The sequence below is a fragment of the Doryrhamphus excisus genome, linkage group LG9 (genome assembly GCF_037039965.1).
Source record: "Doryrhamphus excisus strain RoL-2023G ecotype Guam linkage group LG9, RoL_Dexc_Guam_v1.1, whole genome shotgun sequence".
Lineage (NCBI taxonomy): Eukaryota > Metazoa > Chordata > Actinopteri > Syngnathiformes > Syngnathidae > Doryrhamphus > Doryrhamphus excisus.
The window spans coordinates 6,247,534-6,265,942 of record NC_136365.1 but is presented as its reverse complement, the minus strand read 5'-3'; the positions used below and the strand labels follow the sequence as shown (position 1 = coordinate 6,265,942).

The window sequence follows — 18,409 nt, the reverse complement described above, 5'->3', positions numbered from 1 at the left end:
AAACCCAAAGGCAGCATATATGGCTCCTACATTTATTTCGAAATACTTAAAAAATAAAAAGTCATACATCAACTGTACTGTATATTCATATTTTTATGTAATTTGCAACCACTTTTGTGCCCTGACTAATCAGTTGAGAATATCAACTATACATTTAGAACAGGGGTCTCAAACACGCGGCCCGCAGGCCAAATGTGACCCGCAGGACACTAGTTTGAGGCCCCCGCCTTGATGTGAAAGTTTAATGTTAGTGCGGCCCACGCAAGTTTGATATGGATGCTGTATGGTATCATGTACCCAGAAAAAATTATTACATTTGATTAATGTTCATGTTAAAGGTTAAATAACTGTAAATAGTTATCCTCCCTATCCGTGTGGAAGTGGTAAGTTTTTGGCTATTTAAGTTTAAATAACTTGAAGGCTACCGTTTAGGTCGCTAGCTCTGTAGTTTGTGAGTTAGCATGTGACCCTGCAGTTGCGCAATATGTTGTAAATAAAAAGAGTATAAATGTGACTATAGTCGTGTTTTGTCATGTCTACAGGGCTCTAATAATGCTTTGTTCATTTTAATCTGAAAAAAATAATTTGTCTACCCACCAACTATATGTGGTTTCTTAAGTTTTTATTATTTGCCGTTTTATTATTATTATTATTATATTTATTTATTACTGATTGATTGATTTTCTTTATTCTTGATTTGTTTATTTATTTTTCATCTTATTTTGTGCAGAAAAATAAAAAGTAAGATATTTGAGAACAATTGAATGTTTTATCAGAGCTTTTCTTGTAGAAAATCGGAACCAAAGCATTTTGTATATTTTTCTGTTTTTAATAAATGCGTTTTTTTTGGGGGGGGCAAACCTGATGCGGCCCAGCCTTGCCCAGACCCTAGCTCCAGTGGCCCCCAGGTAAATTGAGTTTGAGACCCTTGATTTAGAACATTTAAGATGCCTTCATTGAGAAAAAACACTTTTTGTCAAAATGCAAAAAATCTTCTATATAATATGAAATGATATAATGTCATTTCCAGCTAAAATATGCACATTCCACACACAAAAAATATATTTTTTATTTTACTAACTCTACTAGACTAACATTGTAGTAGAACAACAACAACACTGCGGTTTTCTGCACATTCAGTAGTTATACTAATGCAAGTAAACTGTATATGATATCATATAAAAAATACACAAAAAATAAGATAATTTGCAATGTCTGTCTGCCCTACTCTTTACTGTTTTACTTTTTGAAATAATTTCATTTAAACAGCAAAGCTGTTGCCATATGTGAGTTAATGACGGCTGCAGCAATAATTTCTATGGATTTTAGCTCATCTTTTTGCAACCACTGAATGTCAAAGAGGTAAGATGATTATGTAACATTAATTTGATGAAAATACTCTCAAATTCCCAGACATCACACGAACCAAGAACATTTTAGGGCTGCGCTGGGCTGAGTGAATTCTTGAAGCGAGTGCCAGGAGTGAGTAGGAGTTTCTGCGGCATTCCCCCTTTGACAAGTTGCAAGAGTTGACATGTGATTCTCCAGCCAATCAGAAGATCACCTCATTGTCTGACAGGGGACGCAGATAAGAGTATATAATGGACGTCGCATCTGGACGATAGAAGCAGAAGAACCAACCAGCTCGTCCAAAGCACCAAGAGAAGACATCTAAGGAAGACATCATGAAGACTCTCACCATCCTCGCTCTCTGTGCTCTCCTGTCGGTGTGCTGGGCCACAGGAGGTAAGGAACATTCTAGAACATGGTTAGGGGTAGGGAATCGATGACTACATCTGGCTTTCAGACATTTTTGAACAAAATATTGTTTTCTGACATTTTAAAGTAAAAGAGTACAGAACTCACCACTGATTGTGGAAGGAACATCTTCTCATGATGCGTTGTCTGTCCACTCACCAGCTGTTGAATACGAGGTTTACGTGGATCACGACGGTGATCACACCGACGACCAAGGCGTCGCTGTTGACCACGCTGACACCGGTGACAACGGAGACAACGGAGACAACGGAGACAATGGAGACAATGGAGATTCAACCAACTCTGACTCATCCTCAGACTCGTCTGATTCAGATTCAGACTCATCTGATTCGGACTCAGATTCCGATTCAGGCTCCGACTCTAACTCCGACTCTGCCTCCGATTCTTCCTCTTCATCTTCCTCCTCATCCGAATCAGCCAGTACTGAAGGTAAACTATCGAAAGCATCGCTTCCCAAACTGTGGTACGAGTACCATTCATTGTACGTGGCCTACATTTAGTGGTACTCATGATGGTTCATGAAGGTAGTAAAAACATTTTGGAAGTGGTACTTGGTGTCGGGATCTGAGAAACATAGATTGCTAGTCCAGATTGCTAGCAAGGACTTGACCTGGAGACCTGTGAAGGTCCTTCAGGCATGTCCATACATTCTTGTGAAATGTACTCCACCGTGACTTATTCCTGGTATTGACCATAGACTCCCACGTGGTCATGAAGCGAGACCTGGCTGCTGTTATGTTGAGGAGAAGACGCCAGGCCTCAGGAGTCCTGTCCCCTTTCCAGCTCGAGAGGTAAGAGCTTGTTTTGTACATGACTTCCCTTCCCTTAAAAGCACCAACGTAATACAAAGTCTCCCGTTTCTTTACGCAGCCTCAGAGAGGTGTGCGAGCTGAACATGGGCTGCGATGAGCTGGCCGAAACACAGGGCATCGTGGCGGCCTACACCGCCTACTACGGACCCCCTCCCTTCTAAGCAGGACGCTCACACGTGAACTGTGTTGTTTTTCTCTTTTTCATTCGCAGTCCATTTCAAAACGGAGGTCACAATTTTTTTTTGCACAAGTGTGCGCTCTCTCCAAGGACCTCCAGAGAGGTGCAGAGTACACCGTAGCCCTCATATGTTGAAATTAATCATCACGCCCCTTTCTATAGCACCATGAATAGTGCTACCGATGTATTTATTTATACCAAAGTTTCTTTTTACTATAGCCATGAGCTCGTAGTTGTACTGTAGTGGCTTTGTACAGAGTGTGTGACATGACATGTGTGCATGAATCATCTGCAATGGACGTAACCACACATTGCCGCTGGATTTGAAAGAAATAAATTATTTTGTTTGTCCAACGGTGACTTTGCTCTGATGTGTTCTTTTTCACCATCGCGTGTCACTATCTATCACACATTCGATTAATAAAATTGTGATAAGACACAAATAATTAACTTTGGTGTCAGTATTATATGAAAGGTTGTATAATCATTTTTTTCTTACCTCTGAGTTGACCGGGTTCAGTAGGAAATCTTTAATCACATTTCAATAAGCTGTTAATATTGGAATACTGTATATTGTACAGTATAGGTAATATCTAAATAATACATATAATAGTATTACAACAATAGAAAATACACTCAGCCAATATAGAAATAGATGGCCCAGACATTGAAAAAGGGAACAAAATCAACTTTCTACGGATCATAATAGATAATAAAATGAGACACATGCACAACATAAAATGGCAAATCTCAAAACATTTGTACGCAGGAACAACACATTCAGCGTTTCTGTCAATAGAATTAAATTATGGAACGTATTGGGTAAAGACACAAGTCAGATGTCTTTGTTTATTTACTTACTGTAGGTTGTTAATATCAGTTTTAATGGGACTACACTCATAATCATAATGTTATGACTGCTGGAAAAAAGACATGGGGTTGGATTAAATCATCTCTGCTTCCTCCTACTTCTTTTTGGACATGATGACTGATGCAAGTAAACATCCATTAATGTACTGCTATGTCAATTGTTATCCATGTTATTTTTTTATTTATTTATATACATATTTTAATTATATCTTATGTTTATTTATGTATATTTCACATGATACATGATTTCATTTAATATGAATGCAGGGAGTGTCATTTGTCATGTTTCCAATAAAATAACAGTATAACAGTATAGAGCTCGAGGGGTTCCTCTGCTGGACATTCCACAGACTACAGCAAGCAACACAGGTAAGAAAATACACTTTCAAGGTCAACTAAGTCAATCACAAACATTGTGAACTAAACCCTTCAGAACTCCTTCAGAACTTTTTATCACAGCACATTCTGTGAGTAGCCTGTCAAATAAATAACTAATATATTCTAATACATAGAACAACCATAGATATACATTTGTTTGCATTTGAGTGTGAAATAAGCTGAATTATGACAACAGATAAGATGAGCATGTTCTTTAGACAGCTATACCGTCACACGTGCCGCTGCCTCACCAGTAATTGAAAGGACATCATCCAAAGTCCAGGAAATGTGTGTGTGTGTGTGAGAGACAAGTGAACAATCACATGTATGTTTGCAGCACATAACATAACAGGACATGTGATGTTAAATATCAGACTTTTCATGTATACTTTAGGGTTCCATAGTATTTTTATCAACAGTACATACAATATTAAATACATCTCACACTGGGAACATACAGTATTGTTTTCCGTGTCTGTAGCTTTAATGTTAATGATCTGTGTTTGTCCATGTCTTTTTTTTATCTACTAGAGGCAGGTCAAAGGTGGTGTCATGTTTTTGAGATAACATGAACCCAGAACTTGAAAAGTCACATTTTCTCTCAAAAATGGAGCAGTAAATTATTTCTACAAAGGCTTGATGGACACATATTATTTTTAGAACATCATGAAAAAGCACACTTTACATAATAACGGACTTGTAAAGTTTAAAAAGTTTATTCAGTTGTACATTCATATCATTACAAAGAATATATTCTTTGAATACAATCACTTTTTTTACAATTAGAAAATCATTTATACACCTTAAAATGATGTGTTATTGTGTGTTTTTTTTTTACAATGAATAAAATCTATAAGATCCAAAAGGTGTTGGCTGATGACAATGCAGTAACACTGAGAATATTTCTGGAAATGAAAGAATCAAGGCTGCACATGGATATGGTTTATCATTTGGACTGTAGTAGATGTTTTTTTTTTGTCTCAGTGATTAGTTGACAACATGAAAAATACAGATTATTGTCATAGGCTCTTGATAATATCACAGTTACTCCATAATCTATCCATTACTTTAAATAATCTAGAGAAGACATAAATAATGTGCAATAAAGTGCATCTTTGCAACCCACACACCTCAAAGTTTGGTCATTTTTAGAATGTTTATGTCGTTATCCACCACTTTCTCTTCACACATTGCAGGGTTGTCATACACTTCTATCTGCTTGTGGTCTCGCTGTTTGTCGTTGTCAATGTGGCAGCATTTGCAACAGCAGCAGCATTTGACTGCGATAACACCCACCACTTTGTCCCAAGGTTCAAGAGAGTGAGCCCAAAGCGGGAGGAAGTCCCACGACCTCAACTTTGCAGGCAGACACCCAGGCTTCCTTTTCTGCAGCACGTTCACCACTATGATTGCGATGAGCAGAGCCAACAGTGGGCAGGCCACGCCCACCAGGACCTGCCACCCAGCAAGTGACAGACTGAAGACGAGGAGCGGCAGGAGGAAGAAGCAGAAAATGATGTATACACCGGCGAACCAGCGATAAGAGGCCGTGATGTTGCCTAAGCCTTTGGCCAGTCGGATGGGGAGCCGCGTGAAAGGGATTGGATACCACAGAATGATGCCAGAGATGTTGAACAGGAAGTGCACAAGTGCAATCTGAAGGAAACTTTTTTTAACATGAAAGCAAATCACCAATATTGAGTGTTTGTGTTGAAGAACTGACCTGCAGTGCGTTACCCAGTGTATCACCTGGACTGGCCATGGCTGCCAGGATGGCTGTGGTGGTGGTGCCTATGTTGGAGCCAAGAGACAACGGATAGGCTCTCTGTATGCTGATCACACCAATGCCTGTGTGCATGAATGTGACACATGACAGTCGTCACTTGTCCAGTCAATCAATAAGGGAAAGATCGTTGGTAATACTGGAAGTAGGATTGGATGGATGACTGCATCATCGATGGTGGCATGATGGGTTGATGACTCAGTGGATCAATGGGTGAATGGATGTATGCATGCGTAGATGTATGGACTGGTGGTTAGTTGACTGACATATGGATGGTGAAGATGGAAAGAAAGATAATGGATGACTGGAATGATGGACAGATATCTGAATTGTATATTTGGATGATTGGTTGAATGGGTGAATGCACATATGGCTGAATAGATGGTGGGCTGATGGTGGTGGATGTATGATGAGTGGAAAGATGAATGCATGCATGCATATGTATGTCGCTGGATGGTTTAACAGATGTGGTGAATCCTTACCAACAAGTGGAGTGATAGCGGAGGTAAAAACCGAGCTGCTCTGCACAATGAACGTCATTCCAGCTCCAACTAAGATGGCAATGTAACCAGTGACCCACCCAAACGGGAATGGGAAATCTGTAACCACACACATACATATACACACAGACTTAGTCCATATAGAGTGTGTTGTCAGCGTGAAATCAAAGCCTGCAAATCCACTCACCTGTGTTGAGTATTTTCTTGATGACCGAAGCCACTTGACCCTTCAGCATGGAGTTGAGCAGCTTGACGATGAGCAGCAGACAGGAGCAGAGCACCAGCAGAGAAAGTGCCAGAAGGATCAGACCCACCACGAGGTCGGACAGGTTCACGTCTACAAACAGGTGCTCACCTGTCGACACACGGTTACATCATGCCAAGTACGTGAAGAAATGACATTGTGATACACATGTCAACATGTACAGTTGTCATGCTTACATTTCTTGATGTTGTAAGTCTGTGAGATGTTCTTCAGGGTGAAGGTGTAGTTTCCATCAAACCAACACATCTCAGGAGAGGTGCAGTTCTCCGGACCAGGAACTGTCACATTCACTGTGCTCTGAATGTCAGCAATACATTTCAACTATTGCATGGTCTATTTTGTGTTTTTGTGTGTTTGATCCTACCGTATTGGTGTAGGTTTGGCACCATTTCTTGATGAGACTCTTGTTCCGGGCTGCTGGGTCTCCTGTGGCGATTTCACTTAAGACGGACTTGTCCAGCTGTTTCATAAGTAAACAACATGCATAAATTTGTTTTATTTTAGGAAGAAGAAATGCATGATTATTGAAGACCACAACGTATCCCCCAGGATATCATTTGCATTTCCTCATACATACATTCCAATAAGAGTAGATAAAAGCACAATTAGATGTATTCCACCTGGTGAAGATTAGAAAACATTCATTCATTCATTTTCTACAGCATATCAGCTCTCTTCTGGACTGGTTGGCAGCCAATCACAGGGCACATATAGACAAACAACCATTCACACTCACATTCATACCTATGGACAATTTGGAGTCACCAATTAACATAGCATGTTTTTGGAATGTGGGAGGAAACCGGAGTACCCGAAGAAAACCCACACACACACGGGGAAAACTCCACACAGAGATGCCCGAGGGTGGAATCGAACTTGGGTCTCCTAGCTGTGAAGCCTGTGCAGCCGATTGGAAAACAGAAAATGGAAATTCCAGTATCATTAACTTAAATCTTCTTATGTGTATTTACAAAAAAATACAGTTTTTGAAAAATACAAGTAAAACGGGAATAAGATGTTGCTGGTTTTAACATGATGTCAGCAGATTCTGTATTCTGCACATAACCAAACTTTGTGTCGCCATGACAACCAATCACAATGGATCAAATATACAGTGGAATTCCTAAAGTCCAAATCCAATGCCTCCTTCTTCTTGTCCATGTTGAATTACACAGGTGTAAAGAGTGTAAGAGTGTCAGAGCATTAAAGATATACCAAACACTCGCTGCGTATCAAGAGCCCGTCGGAACTACTCTGACCCCACACACCCCCAGCATGGACTGTTTTCTCGTCTGGCGTCGGGGAGAAGGCTCTGCAGCATCGGCTGTAGAACAACCAGGTTTAGAGACAGCTACTTCCCCCTGGCCATCAGACTGCTCAATGCCAAATAAGCCCCTCTACCTGTCCACACGCACAACCAAAACTTTAAATTATTGTTATTTATTCTAAATTATTTCAATTATTTGTACAAATTACTGTTTACGCTGTAGTATATTGTTGTTCATATTTGATGTAATCTATTTATTCTCCACATAATTATTTATTATTTATTATTTATTATTTATTATTTATTATTTATTATTTATTATTTATTATTTATTATTTATTATTTATTATTTATTATTTATTATTTATTATTTATTATTTATTATTTATTATTTATTATTTATTATTTATTATTTATTATTTATTATTACACGGGAGCCAGGCAACAACATTTCATTGGCAATTTCACTGCTGTGTTATTGTGCAATGACAATAAAGAAAGTCTATGTCTATGTCTAAACATGTGATCCTTCTCAGTGTAACTTTGTTTAGGCATAAACTAGACCCTTTTACTGACCTGTATGATGGAGTCTGTCAGGACATCCGTGATGACATTCAACAGGTCAGGAGCTTCTCCACTCTGGATTTGGAAGGAGTCTATGATGAGCTTGGTAACCACGTACAAGTACCCTGTGGCGACCTCTAGAGGCAGCAGCACCAACACAGAGAGCCAGTTGAAAAAGTCGTGCACTGTGGCCCCTGCGAATGCCCTGCACATGCCATAAAAATCAATTTAGATACAATAAATGCAAATAGTTATGAACTTTGATCTGCCAGTTGGTAGCAACATATGCTACGATGATAACTACTGTCTCTTTTATGACAAATCAGTTGATTTATTGGGCTACTTGCTACAGCAATAAAGAGATATTATCAGTGACTTTGTTCAGAGTGTTCACGTGCCAATTCAAACACACCTCGGGCCTCAAATGGTTACCTGCGAAAGACACTGCGGTCCCCAGCCTGCGTCATGGCCACAAGTGTGTTGGTGACAGAAGTACCAATGTTGGTGCCCATGATGATTGGCACGGCCAACTGGACAGTTAGCACTACACCAAAAAAAAGCACAATACTTCACCATCCTCTCTGTGGGTCTTGTGTTATGTGAATTTTTGTGCTCACATCCAGAGGAGACCATGCTGACAACAATAGAGGACGATGTGGAAGAGCTTTGAACCAGCAAAGTAACCAGGACACCAATAACCAACCCGGCCAGAGGGTTGGACAACACAGCATTGTCCTGGAAGATGTCACCTGCTGCTTTACCTGCACGGAAAAAGTGGAGGGATTACTTTTTTCAGTGCTTCGTTGGAATGTCATGTACTTTATTTATTTCTCACCTCCAACAAGCTGGAAGGCCGAGCTGAGGATGTCCAAGGAGCAGATGAACATGTAGAGGAGGCCCAGCAGCACAACGAGCTTCACCACTGACACCACCACCCTCAGCACTTTCCCCCGTGTGTCCAACTCTGACACATACGAGCAAATTAAAATCACATTATGGTTCATGTATGTAAATAATAATAATGACTGAGGCTCTGATCTGGTTTTTATGCTCACGATTCCGATCATCCATGGGTGAGATCAGCCAATATCAACCACATGGATTAATTGGATTATTGGTCAGGGGCACGGAATGATTTTTATACTATTTGACACACACCTGAATATCATTTGATCCATGTTTTGGAATAATACTACAAATAATAATTCAATAATTACTTCAATATAACAAAATTAACAGAATAAATTCAGTGTCCAGGTTGCAACTTCGACTTTCATCACTATAAGAGTTCCAGAAATATTTACTGAAGACACGTCCACGTGCATTCATACATGCCTTTACGCATCTGTGATTCATATTTATGACAAGTCCTATCAATATTTTTTATGTGATGCATGTCATTAATTCATTGTATGGCCATATCAGCTGGAGGGGACACACCCAACATATGCAGTTTGTCATATGACATGACAAAACTGCATGGTTGCAATTGCATAATCTGCAATTCTGCAGTTCTATCTAAAAGTTCTCCTCACCTGACCATGGCACCCCAGTGTCCTGCAGCTCAGGAAGGTCCCATGGGTCGGCCTCGTCTGGGTCCCCATCTATCAGAGCCAGGGTGGAGTGTGCAGGACTCCCTTTATTCTCTATTCAAACATGGATATGACAGTGCATGTACTAATAGGTAACATACATATAATATCCAATTCTATTATTGTATATTGTTTTCACAACAAATGATCAAACACGAAAGTTACCTTTGCTTTCATTTTTCTCATTGTGATCCTCCACAGGCTGACAAAAAAGAGCAGAAAAGAATCAGGCAAAAATAGCTTGACAGAAAATGGAAAGAAAATTATATATTTATAGACACACACACACACATAAAACCCAATACAATTACTCCACAGTCACACAGCCTTACATGTATTGATCAATTTGTCACATGGTCTCAGGGCCACAGTAAAATTCCATTAGCGACACAGTGCTACACGGAAATGAAGCATAATGGATTGTAGGAAAAAAAAAAGTGTTACAGTCACACAAAGTAATCTTTAATCTGTTTGCTGTTTAAATATTTGCTTTTCCATTGTCTGCCATTGAAATAGACAACAGATGTAAGTGAATGTAATAAAACAAACTGTGCTACGCTATATCACATTAAAAAATAATAATTTTAATAATTATTATCTAAATTACTTGGTGCCATTTAGCCATTGCCAACAATTTTTTTCAATTAAAATACCAACAATGCTAACAGATAGTTGGTTGCTACAATGCTAGCAACCTGCTGGGCTATATTGTGATAACATGGACATATTTATTACTGCAATAAATGGTTGCTATAAAGCTAAATCTCAATGAGATATGCAAAATGCTAAAATGTATAGTCCATTTTTTGTTTTATTTTGGGAAAATTCCTCAAAAAGGTCAACGCTCATAGCTAGTAGGCTAAGAGTTAGCGTGCTAGTATCTTAACTAAACTAAACCGATATTATGCAGCACATAATTTCTGATGTCATGTCATAAATGAACACATGATGTAGTTCCCTATTGCTTCTATAGATGTCTAGTCAAATCTAGTACCCAACAAGGTAGAACAACATACCAAAAGTGCAGTTTCACATGTGATTTTTCATCATGTAAATGTTTAACATGATAATATTGACTAAAATATCATCATGCTAACAATTAGCATGCTAGCACTCAGTATAAAAAGTGCCTGAATGAGGATTTGTCATCAATTTGAGGATTTTGACATTGGAATGCTTTCAACTCATTGAGAATTATGGAAGTAGTACAAATTCTGAGGTTCAAATGGAAATTATTTAAGGAATCATGTAAAATTACAGAAAAAAAGGAAATATGAGACATGAAAAACAGACATATATCATGTCCTGAATGAACACAACATTTTCACCGTAGAATGGTTTGAATCAGAAACAAAATCACAATGAACAAATTCTCCATTATTATGAATTAATTGCAAGAAAAATGGCAGAATTATTTTGAGCAATATTAAGATGGGCTGCACTGCTGTCCAATGCAAAGCAAGCATGTATATCATGATGATAATAATACTGTATGCTCACCCCGGGTATCTTTAGTGCATCCATGCTCTCAATGTGCAGCCTTCAGTTTGACAAATCCACACAGGTGGAGTAGAAAAAGTGAAGGAGGGTCCGTTAAGGCTTGGGGAAGCCGTCACATCTCTAAGAAGGTTTCACCTCTCACAGATAAGATGAACACACCTCTCAAACCTTGGCGAGCCCCTGTAATCTCTGCTGCAGATTGTGGTGCAATCTAATTGATGTTGTATACCTGGATGTTTGCGCTGGGACTGTCACCGCCACTATCTGACTATCCTACTGTGTGTGTGTGTGTGTGTGTGTGTGTGTGTGTGTCTTTTTGCAAAAGGACAGGATGTGAAATGTGTCATTCGGGCTCCACTTGACACAGTTTGTGTGTGTGTGTGATTACTGTGACAAACTATTGATCAACACAGTGGTTAATGCTCCAGTGTGCTAAATTTAGATTTGGAAATGAAATCCCACTTGGTCACACATAAGAGCTCTAATTCAAACCAAGTTTAGAATCATAGTTAGAGTAACTTGTATACAGCCATGAGAGTGAGCTATAAGTAATCCACCGTTTAGCCATTGGTGTTGCACTGGTGCATTGTTCTGAGGAATTTGGTGAGGTCAATACTCTTTCATGCACTTTTTTTTAACCTCAATGTTTCCCTTCAAAGTTAGTGCTATACCATTCTCTTTATCTTGACCTCGAAACATGTAGAAATTCTGTAAAACCATAACAAAAATATTTTTTGGTGGGGCAAATAATTACGAAATAGCGTAATGGCGACATCTAGCGGCTGGACTTTTTAATCCCTTTAGGATTCCCTCGGGAATTTTTCAATTTCGTTGTACTTGTTACAATGACAATAAAGGATTATTCTATATTCTATCCTGTGTATAGTTTACATTTTTTAGAAATATGTTTTATGAATATATTTATGGGTTGTATACTGTAGAGTTTCATTTTATGCCTGCTTTGTTTGTTTGTTTTTGAAAACATTGATAAACCCCAAATAATACAATGCTTATTTTTATAATGTCTATATATGGGTCTAATGAATGAGATAAAAATTAGATAAAAATATGATATTTTTCACGGTCCAATTTTGAATATTATATTTTTGTACAGTATAATTTTGCTTTCGTATGCTTTTGTCATTTTATCCACAATGCCTCCATTATGTCTCCTATTTATGGTGTTCATTTTGCTTCATTTAATCTAATTTAGAGTACATACTGTATATGTTAGATGAACAACAAATTATGCCAAAAAGTAAATAGATATATTTGTAGTATTTGTTGTCGCGAACAGAGTATTTGCTATATACTATATACTTACTATATGCTGCTCTATTATGATAACACCCTGAATTACTGTACAGGCCTGTAATTAGCAAAAGCGTCACTAGTGGGCAAACGTGAGCCATTTTCGAACGAAAAGGTCCTGTTGAAATATTGAACTCCATTAGTTTTATTATTAACACACATAGCTTTAAAAAATGAAAATAATATTAAATAAAATTTGTTGTTGGGCTGTTCTCTATAAAGACACTTTTTTGTTTACAGCTACCCCATCTACTAAAGTCACCTTTCACTTCCGGGTTACGTCACACAGAGGACGACATTGTATCAAATGGCACTCCTGTTTTAGTGGACTGCTTTATGCTATATTTCCCATGCATTGAAGGCTACGAAAGGGGCTGTTGTTTTTGGGGAACATGTCTTCCTCTCCTGCGGGTTTCAAGGAGGAGGTGGAGCGGCGAGGAGCACAGGTTAGCATTATCCAAGCATGTGCTAAGACGGTAGCATGCTAGCTTGAAATGACTATTACCCAAACACCTGCTGGTTTTAATTAAGCCTGAGTGTTGCTTAACATTAAACATCATCTCTGGTTGCTCATCTACAGGCACCTTTGGGTTTGGCCTACATTCCAACGGAAGAGGAGAGGAAAATTTTAAAAGAGTGTCGCCAGGAGAGTTTATATTACAGAGGTAAGTTCATGTCACTGTGCTTGAAGTGCTTGAAGCAATGCCACAACTTTAGGGGAGAGGTGCTTCACTTTGTTGACGTTAGAAGAAAAATAAAAATGATGCTTCTCTTGTAGAGTTGCCCTTTGCTGTGGTGAGCATGGCAGTCACTCAAGCCCTTGTTTCCAGAGGTAAACACACACAATGTAGAGAGTATTTATAGAAAATGAGTACATTTGATTAAGATAGCTCTGTTTTGGTTATATCTTAGGGTTTCTCTCTGCATCTCCAAGGTTTGGGGCTTTTCCCAAAGTGGCCTGTAAGTTTGAACGTCTTACAAACAAATGCTGTAGTTTTTTGTTCTCAGTGGGATATTTCCCAGTGTCCGTGAATGCAGCTGTATGTTTTAATGTATGCGTCTCCTTGTTTGTGCCCGCCAGTTGCTGGCTTCTGTGGCTACATGGCAGGCAGGATTTCCTACATAAAAACGTGTCATGAGAAGTTCAAGAAGCTGGAGAACTCTCCTCTGGCAGATGCCCTGAGAAGGAAACCAGGACTGCTTCCACAGTCGTGTGTACCACCCACACCACACCCACTGTGTCATTCTACACTCTCACATCTTACTGTAACACGGTGTTCTGATTTTCCTCCCTAATCCCATCAGTCCTCAGTCAGAGCTGAGCGACCCTAACAGCCAGAACTTTGACACCATGTTCCAGCCAGCAGAGGGCGTGACCCAGACATCAGAACGTGGATATGGGTTTAATCCAGAAACACCCTCTCAAATGAGGAATGAAGATGCACCAGGTAAGACTGTGACATTTATCATTGTTTATTTTACCTATAACTTGTATGTATGTTTTAAATGGCAATGAAGCGTGGGTTCAGACAGCAATGACCTTAGTGTTTATATAAATCATATGTAGGTATTGTTCAAGACCTGTTTTTAAAAAAAATCTCTCCAGGTCACTGCTCGTATGTGTGAGTGAGTGATAGGAAAGTGCTGACTTTCTGGTATCACCTGTTGTCAGAATATTATATAATAACTTCCACAGTGAATTGTTTATGCTGATATCAATTAACCATCCATCTTCTATGCTGGAGCCTAGGCCAGCTGACTTTGGACAAGAGGCAGGGTACACCCTGGACTGGGCTGGTATCAACTAAACAATGGAAATACTCTCAGGGGACATTAATACAGAAATGATGCTTGCTATATCAGCTTAACACAGACTTAAGTACAACCAAGTGTTTGAGGGCTACTCAGGGACAAATTCAATTGGTAAAAATGACTATGTGCAGCCAAGTTGTGAGGCGTACAATTCCCAGTGATTGGTTGAATGTACTTGAATTGGTGCAATGGCAACATAGCAAAGCGATGGAGGGTGTGAGAAATGAAAGAGACAACTTTCTCCAATGCATTCAACTGTTCACTAACTACTTCATGTCTGTCCCCTGCAGTCCAGACGTACATGGAAGAGGACATACCCAAAAGGAAGGCCATCCTCTATGAGGACTTGCGGCTCAAAAACCGTGAGAATTATGAAGTCACGCTCACTCAAAAGGCAGAGACGCTCCCTAAAACGCCACCCGAGAAGGACCAGGAAAGACCAACAAAAAGCGGTGGGCTGTCTTTGAACAAATGTATTAAATATGACCTGGAATATTTCTCATGAAAGACATTGTATCATGTATGTTTCCTATGTTACAGTGAAGAAAAACATCTATGGTGATACCTGGGAGGAATGAGTCCTTTTTTCCATGTAGAGCATTAAATCTTGTGAAACTCAGCATCTCAGTGGCTTTCCTGATCCAAAGGGACTCGTATGTCATCTGAGCAGCTGATTAATTTGTCTTTACAAAATTGTCAATTAAACCAAAGTGCTGATGTGCACACCATAGTTTGGCCTCTGGTTACTCTGTCACTCACTAAAGTAATCCCATTCACATGCACATTGTTACATTAGTGGTGGGTGGTGCATTTGGTACCTGTGAATTCAGTGGGGACCCAATCCACTTCTTAATAATACCACTATTACAATTATACAAATCAATTTAAAAAATGCAATACAACAATGCATAGCATTACAGATATACTAAAGCAAGAAAACCAGTTAACACTTCATCTTTGAATACATAAACTACTCCAAACCAACAACACCTGGAACCATTCAGAATCATATCTAATACCATGACAAACATAAATGAAATAAAATACATCACACTCGCCACTCTTAAACTGGTCTGGAAGCATTCCAGTAAAAGTAGTGAAGAATCCCCTTCCTAAGCTGAAGTGTATATAAAAATACATACACAGTATAAACTCACTTATTTGCTCATATAAAGATGTCTGTCTCTGTGTCAGAAGAGCATCCATTAAGCACTGCACTGTTAACTTGGTGATTGTTAGGCATAGGCTTTCAGACATCAGCTAATTAGAATGATCAAAATCCCCATGTTGCTGTCCGCCTGTTAGCTGGCCCTGTGAGGCGAATACAATAATGGTGTTTAAGTGACATGGGCCAACATTTCTGATTCTGAAGGCCCTGGGCAGATAATATTGAAAACATGTATTGGAGGCAGTGCAGCCATGAGTTAATACAGTTTCATGGAAATACTACATTTTAAGTTGTAAATATAGGTCAGTAATTCTGATAGTGTTTGGGTCGGTCTTTGCTGGGCCTGACAGCACACTACCATGTTACAATTAATAAAAAAAATTCATACACCCAAAAAACAAACAATGTAATCACAAATAATAAATTGAACTAAATAAAAATGTTCATCAATACAGCATATGTATGAAATACTGTATATGAGCCACATAATGAACACGAGTGCCTCTTTATTTATCTTATATTTAGTCACTGATGAACCAATTCAACATAATCATCCGAATCTGCAGTGGATGGATTTCCAAAGATTTGAATCTAGACCCAGTTGATCCAGGAACAGACCAGCTCTCTTAGTGTATACTGAAGCAAACATTGATATGAAATGACATTTTTATTGCAGTCACAGGGGGACGATGATTATTAGCATCACTTGTATAATGCATGCTCATAGTGCACAGAAAAACTAACCTAAAAAGAAAGTACCAAGAGAAACAAGACTATATTGATGGCCCACAGAAAAAAAGACAGCGAGATGAGAAAACTACTTAAACTGAAGATGGCCATGACTATGGCCGTGATGGTTGTGTTTCCAGCTTTGACCGAGGTTTTGTTCTAAAATGTGTCCGCTAAAGCCTGGTGCAGAACCATGAAGATGAGGGAGGAGTGCTGGACCAGATACAGCACCGGCAGAGTTCCTCCAACCATCATACATCTCGTCGGTGCTCCCAGCAGCCATGTTGGCGCTCAACACAGGTGCATAGGCCTGCACTGGGTAGGAGCCAGGTGTTGGGTTTATTTGAGGGAGCAATGTTTGCCTCCTCTCTTCTGTGGACGCTGGGACGAACACTATCATGCTGATGCTTCTCAACAAGCGGAAAGGTGCGATCTTCTCCAAAAGACCTGCCCTGGCCTCAGACATGTCCAAAAGGGAGAACCATCCTCTCCCGTGGATCCATCCAATAAGTGTGGCTATGATGCAGCATGGGAGCACCGTATGAGGAATGAAGATGTTGGTGATTAGGACAAACACACACGGGAGCGCCATGGTGGGGAAACTGACCCCACAAAGGAATCCTTTCGTCATTTTGGTGTGCGTGGTGGTGAGTGTCACACAGGCCAGGGCCACAGGTACTAAGCCCTCTGTGGGAACTTGGCTATCCTGCAGGACATCCAGGAAGGCGTACAACAAACCAGTGATGGTGGACATCAGGGTGCACACAAACAGGAAACGAACAGTGCCAACTCCTTTCTCCAAACTACCACTGAGGAACACAATGGTGCAGTTGCTGAGGAGCAGCTGGCTGAGGCTTCTGTGGTAGAAAGGGTAGGTGAAGAGCCTGTGTATATGTCCATTGAGAAAAACACTGGAACCAACGCTCAGGCTCACAGGAGGCAGGTCTAAATAGGTTAGGATGCCAAACAAAGCACACGACGTGAAGATGATCAAGAACACCCCGCTCGTCACGACAGGAACGACGTCCCTGAAAACTTGTATAATCGCTTTTAAAGTGCTTGTGGTCATGATTTGAAAATACTCAAACAAAAACGGATTTAACCAAATTATGGCAGCACTTCACTAAACCAGGAAGTAAGGTTCTTGACGTATCTAAGACTGTATGCACAGTACATATACTTTCAATAACCACCAACTATACAAAAATAATTCTAAATCATGTTAACATTGTTCAATAAAAAAACATTTGTATGTCTACACTTACACGACTGCTGCTTCATGTTTTGGTTCTCGTCCTACTTCCGGTATAGTATTTCAGAATAAGACATATTGGTGGCTAAAAATGTTACCTGATAACATATATGCACGTATATTATAGTATGGTATATATAGTATATGTATAATTTATCGTACATTCTTAATTTTGAACATTTTTGCGTGAATTAACAAGAACAACGTAATAAAGTAATAATTTGGATACAGTATTTTGGTACTAAATAATTTCCGGTCATGTCCTTCAAAATAAAACAACCGGTAGACAAATAACCGTAAGGTACAAAATAGAACCTGATGACAAGCTGGATTTTCTGTACTGTCCTAATTTTGATATTTCTGGGTACATTAATAACATCAATAAGATTAATGTTTTGATACTATGTGTATGTATTAAATCATTTCCGGTCAAGCCTTTCAATAAGAAAGGTACATTTTTCTCTCATAGTCCTGATTTTGAAATGTTACGGCGCTCATAAAACATGCGTTTTATATATCGGTGTATGGCATAATTTCCGGTAAATATTTTCTAAACAAGGAAATATGCTAATATGGCGGTGTGACATAATAATTGATTCACTTTTAAATAATTTCCCTCGTTGCTGTGTAAAAACCAACAAGAGTTTGT

The 18,409-nt window shown here is 39.2% G+C and overlaps 4 protein-coding genes across 6 annotated transcripts; 2 read left to right on the top strand and 2 right to left on the bottom strand.

The window, feature by feature from the left end:
- The first annotated feature begins 1,614 nt into the window (after positions 1–1,614).
- On the top strand, positions 1,615–3,119 carry LOC131135516 (uncharacterized). The gene is made up of 4 exons (XM_058081514.2): positions 1,615–1,746; positions 1,921–2,208; positions 2,477–2,570; positions 2,650–3,119. Exons 1-4 carry the CDS (start codon positions 1,686–1,688, stop codon positions 2,750–2,752), a joined length of 546 nt encoding a protein of 181 aa, XP_057937497.2. The 5' UTR covers positions 1,615–1,685; the 3' UTR covers positions 2,753–3,119.
- A 1,629-nt stretch (positions 3,120–4,748) lies between these two features.
- On the bottom strand, positions 4,749–11,776 carry LOC131123108 (sodium-dependent phosphate transport protein 2B-like). 3 transcript variants are annotated; one of them, XM_058065439.2, is made up of 14 exons: positions 11,005–11,021; positions 10,321–10,383; positions 10,154–10,190; positions 9,932–10,042; positions 9,232–9,360; positions 9,014–9,157; positions 8,829–8,940; positions 8,409–8,601; positions 6,930–7,025; positions 6,742–6,862; positions 6,488–6,655; positions 6,283–6,399; positions 5,741–5,865; positions 4,749–5,673 (listed from the first exon to the last, which is right to left on the bottom strand). In XM_058065439.2, exons 5-14 carry the CDS (start codon positions 9,281–9,283, stop codon positions 5,149–5,151), a joined length of 1,653 nt encoding a protein of 550 aa, XP_057921422.2. In that variant the 5' UTR covers positions 9,284–9,360; positions 9,932–10,042; positions 10,154–10,190; positions 10,321–10,383; positions 11,005–11,021; the 3' UTR covers positions 4,749–5,148. The 3 variants fall into 3 exon arrangements, with proteins under 3 accessions (XP_057921422.2, XP_057921419.2, XP_057921420.2); XM_058065436.2 differs by lacking the exons at positions 10,321–10,383; positions 11,005–11,021 and adding an exon at positions 11,489–11,776; XM_058065437.2 differs by lacking the exons at positions 10,321–10,383; positions 11,005–11,021 and adding an exon at positions 11,489–11,776 and having other exon boundaries at positions 9,932–10,000.
- A 1,280-nt stretch (positions 11,777–13,056) lies between these two features.
- LOC131123206 (OCIA domain-containing protein 1-like) lies at positions 13,057–15,341 on the top strand. Its single transcript, XM_058065444.2, has 8 exons — positions 13,057–13,245; positions 13,380–13,464; positions 13,578–13,631; positions 13,712–13,759; positions 13,881–14,010; positions 14,105–14,247; positions 14,902–15,063; positions 15,152–15,341. Exons 1-8 carry the CDS (start codon positions 13,192–13,194, stop codon positions 15,187–15,189), a joined length of 714 nt encoding a protein of 237 aa, XP_057921427.2. The 5' UTR covers positions 13,057–13,191; the 3' UTR covers positions 15,190–15,341.
- On the bottom strand, positions 14,339–17,840 carry rhbdd2 (rhomboid domain containing 2). The gene has a single exon (XM_058065443.2). It carries the CDS (start codon positions 17,575–17,577, stop codon positions 16,597–16,599), a length of 981 nt encoding a protein of 326 aa, XP_057921426.2. The 5' UTR covers positions 17,578–17,840; the 3' UTR covers positions 14,339–16,596.
- Positions 17,841–18,409: the final 569 nt, after the last annotated feature.